The 1800-nt window shown below is 44.6% G+C and overlaps 1 protein-coding gene across 1 annotated transcript; it reads left to right on the forward strand.

The window, feature by feature from the left end:
* Positions 1-348: 348 nt before the first annotated feature.
* On the forward strand, positions 349-762 carry COCCADRAFT_46290 (uncharacterized protein; the record flags this gene model as incomplete). Its single annotated transcript, XM_007720773.1, has 1 exon — positions 349-762. A coding segment is annotated over one exon (414 nt), but the record flags the coding sequence as incomplete, so codon positions are not given.
* Positions 763-1800: the final 1038 nt, after the last annotated feature.

Here is a 1800-nt window from a genome sequence, read left to right on the forward strand (position 1 = left end):
TTTTCTGTCATATGTATACTGAAATTTCCATTAATACACTGAAATAGCTTTCAGTAAGCCATAATGACATGATTAGCTGGAGCGGAACGCTGAATACTGTTAGACACCAGAGTTATGTCCGAAAGAAGCAACTATTGGGATAGCCCTATGAGCAATACAAAGCTCAATATGTGTACAAGTAGGCCAGATCTTTCTGAGAAATGGTACAGGCTTGTTAGAAGATCAGTGTTAGTGGCACGTTGGGCCGTTCTAATAAGGGTACTGGCCGTAACCCTATTTACACTATCACATCCACACCAGGAATGCACGACTCGTATTTTGCCTTCGATACAAGACGTGTCCCCTTGCGCTCCAGCATGGACCAACTGTGGATATTCACCTGTGGAGGCACGGAGACGTGGATGCAAATTCGATGTTCTAAGCTTTGCATGGCAACTACCAGCATGCTACGATAGTAAGACTGTGGAGGATTTTATGGCAGAGAAGGATTGGGAATTTTTCAAGTTTCCTAACAAGACATCTCTAATCTCTAAAGAAGCCGCGCTTACAGGAGAATATACACTGTACGTTACGCAGGAGTATCATCGTGTACAATGTATGTACATGTGGCGACAGATGCACCGAGCTTTCACTATTACAAAGTATATCGATAGCCACCTAAACGATTGGCACCATACTCTACAGTGTCATAGTATTATACTCGGCGAAAGATTATCGATAGAGTCAAGTGGCGCTATTAGGGAGATAAAGTATCCTGAATGCTCTTTAGTCGTCTGAAGTCCATATCTCAATGTAAGAATGCTTTCCCATTACTACGCATATGAGGACAACGCCTTTGTTTACTTTTGTATTAAAATATTCAGTGTGCATATATATTATTGAGGTAACTTTTGTGACGAGTCGAAGGCTCTTTGGTAGAGCCTCTCGATGATATCTCGGTGCGCGATCACAGAACCCGGGTATAGGTCTTAGCATCCGGATTCTGCTCACCCAAACCGCGTTCGGACGCAACATTCAGACATGACGCTTAGATTAAAGGGAGAACGTATTTTTCCGATCCGTACGTAGACATGGGCTCCTGAGTAGATAAATGTTAGCTCCCTATCGAATAATTACAATCTTGTTACACCTGGCATTGCCCTTGGCATAGCAATCTGTTGAGCCCAGCCCCTTGCAGGGCCGGCCGAGTAGTTATTCCAACACTGCAGCATTAAGAGCGACCTTAATTGCTTAGCTGTAAGCAAATGAACAGCATCAGGAAACGTTGTACTGCGCCGTTTTTTTAATGATTCTATATTATCGACGTCTGCTGGATAAAAATGTTCATGTGCAGAAACATCCCGTAAGTCACTGGGTGCAGCCAGCGGCTTACAAATATTGATTAAAGTCACTCAGTGTGGTACTGCCGAAGCACCGCTGAGGTCGTTAGTTCGACTCTAGTAAACATCCCAATAGTTGCGTTGTAACAACCAGTTTGTGATAGAGGTACTCTTTAGTCTAGATCTTGGCATTTCGGACACATGCTTGCCGCAGACGATAAAATGCCGTCTTGATTTACTGTATTGGTGAGATTATTATGGTATTGCATGACGTCACTGTAAAGGCGGGGCGATGTGACCCACTCAGTAGGGAAACCCTTTATAATCTAGAAACAATGAATCGAATCGCAAGGATTGCAAAGACCTTGAACTTCTCCATAGCCCCTGCGAGCTAACCAGTCGTTCCACCGCGCAGGGACGGGCGTATGTGAGGACCTATGAGCAGGGCCCGTGCACACAGTCCGGGCGTAATACGGCCAGT

The sequence above is a fragment of the Bipolaris zeicola genome (assembly GCF_000523435.1).
Source record: "Bipolaris zeicola 26-R-13 unplaced genomic scaffold scaffold_637, whole genome shotgun sequence".
Taxonomy (NCBI): domain Eukaryota; kingdom Fungi; phylum Ascomycota; class Dothideomycetes; order Pleosporales; family Pleosporaceae; genus Bipolaris; species Bipolaris zeicola.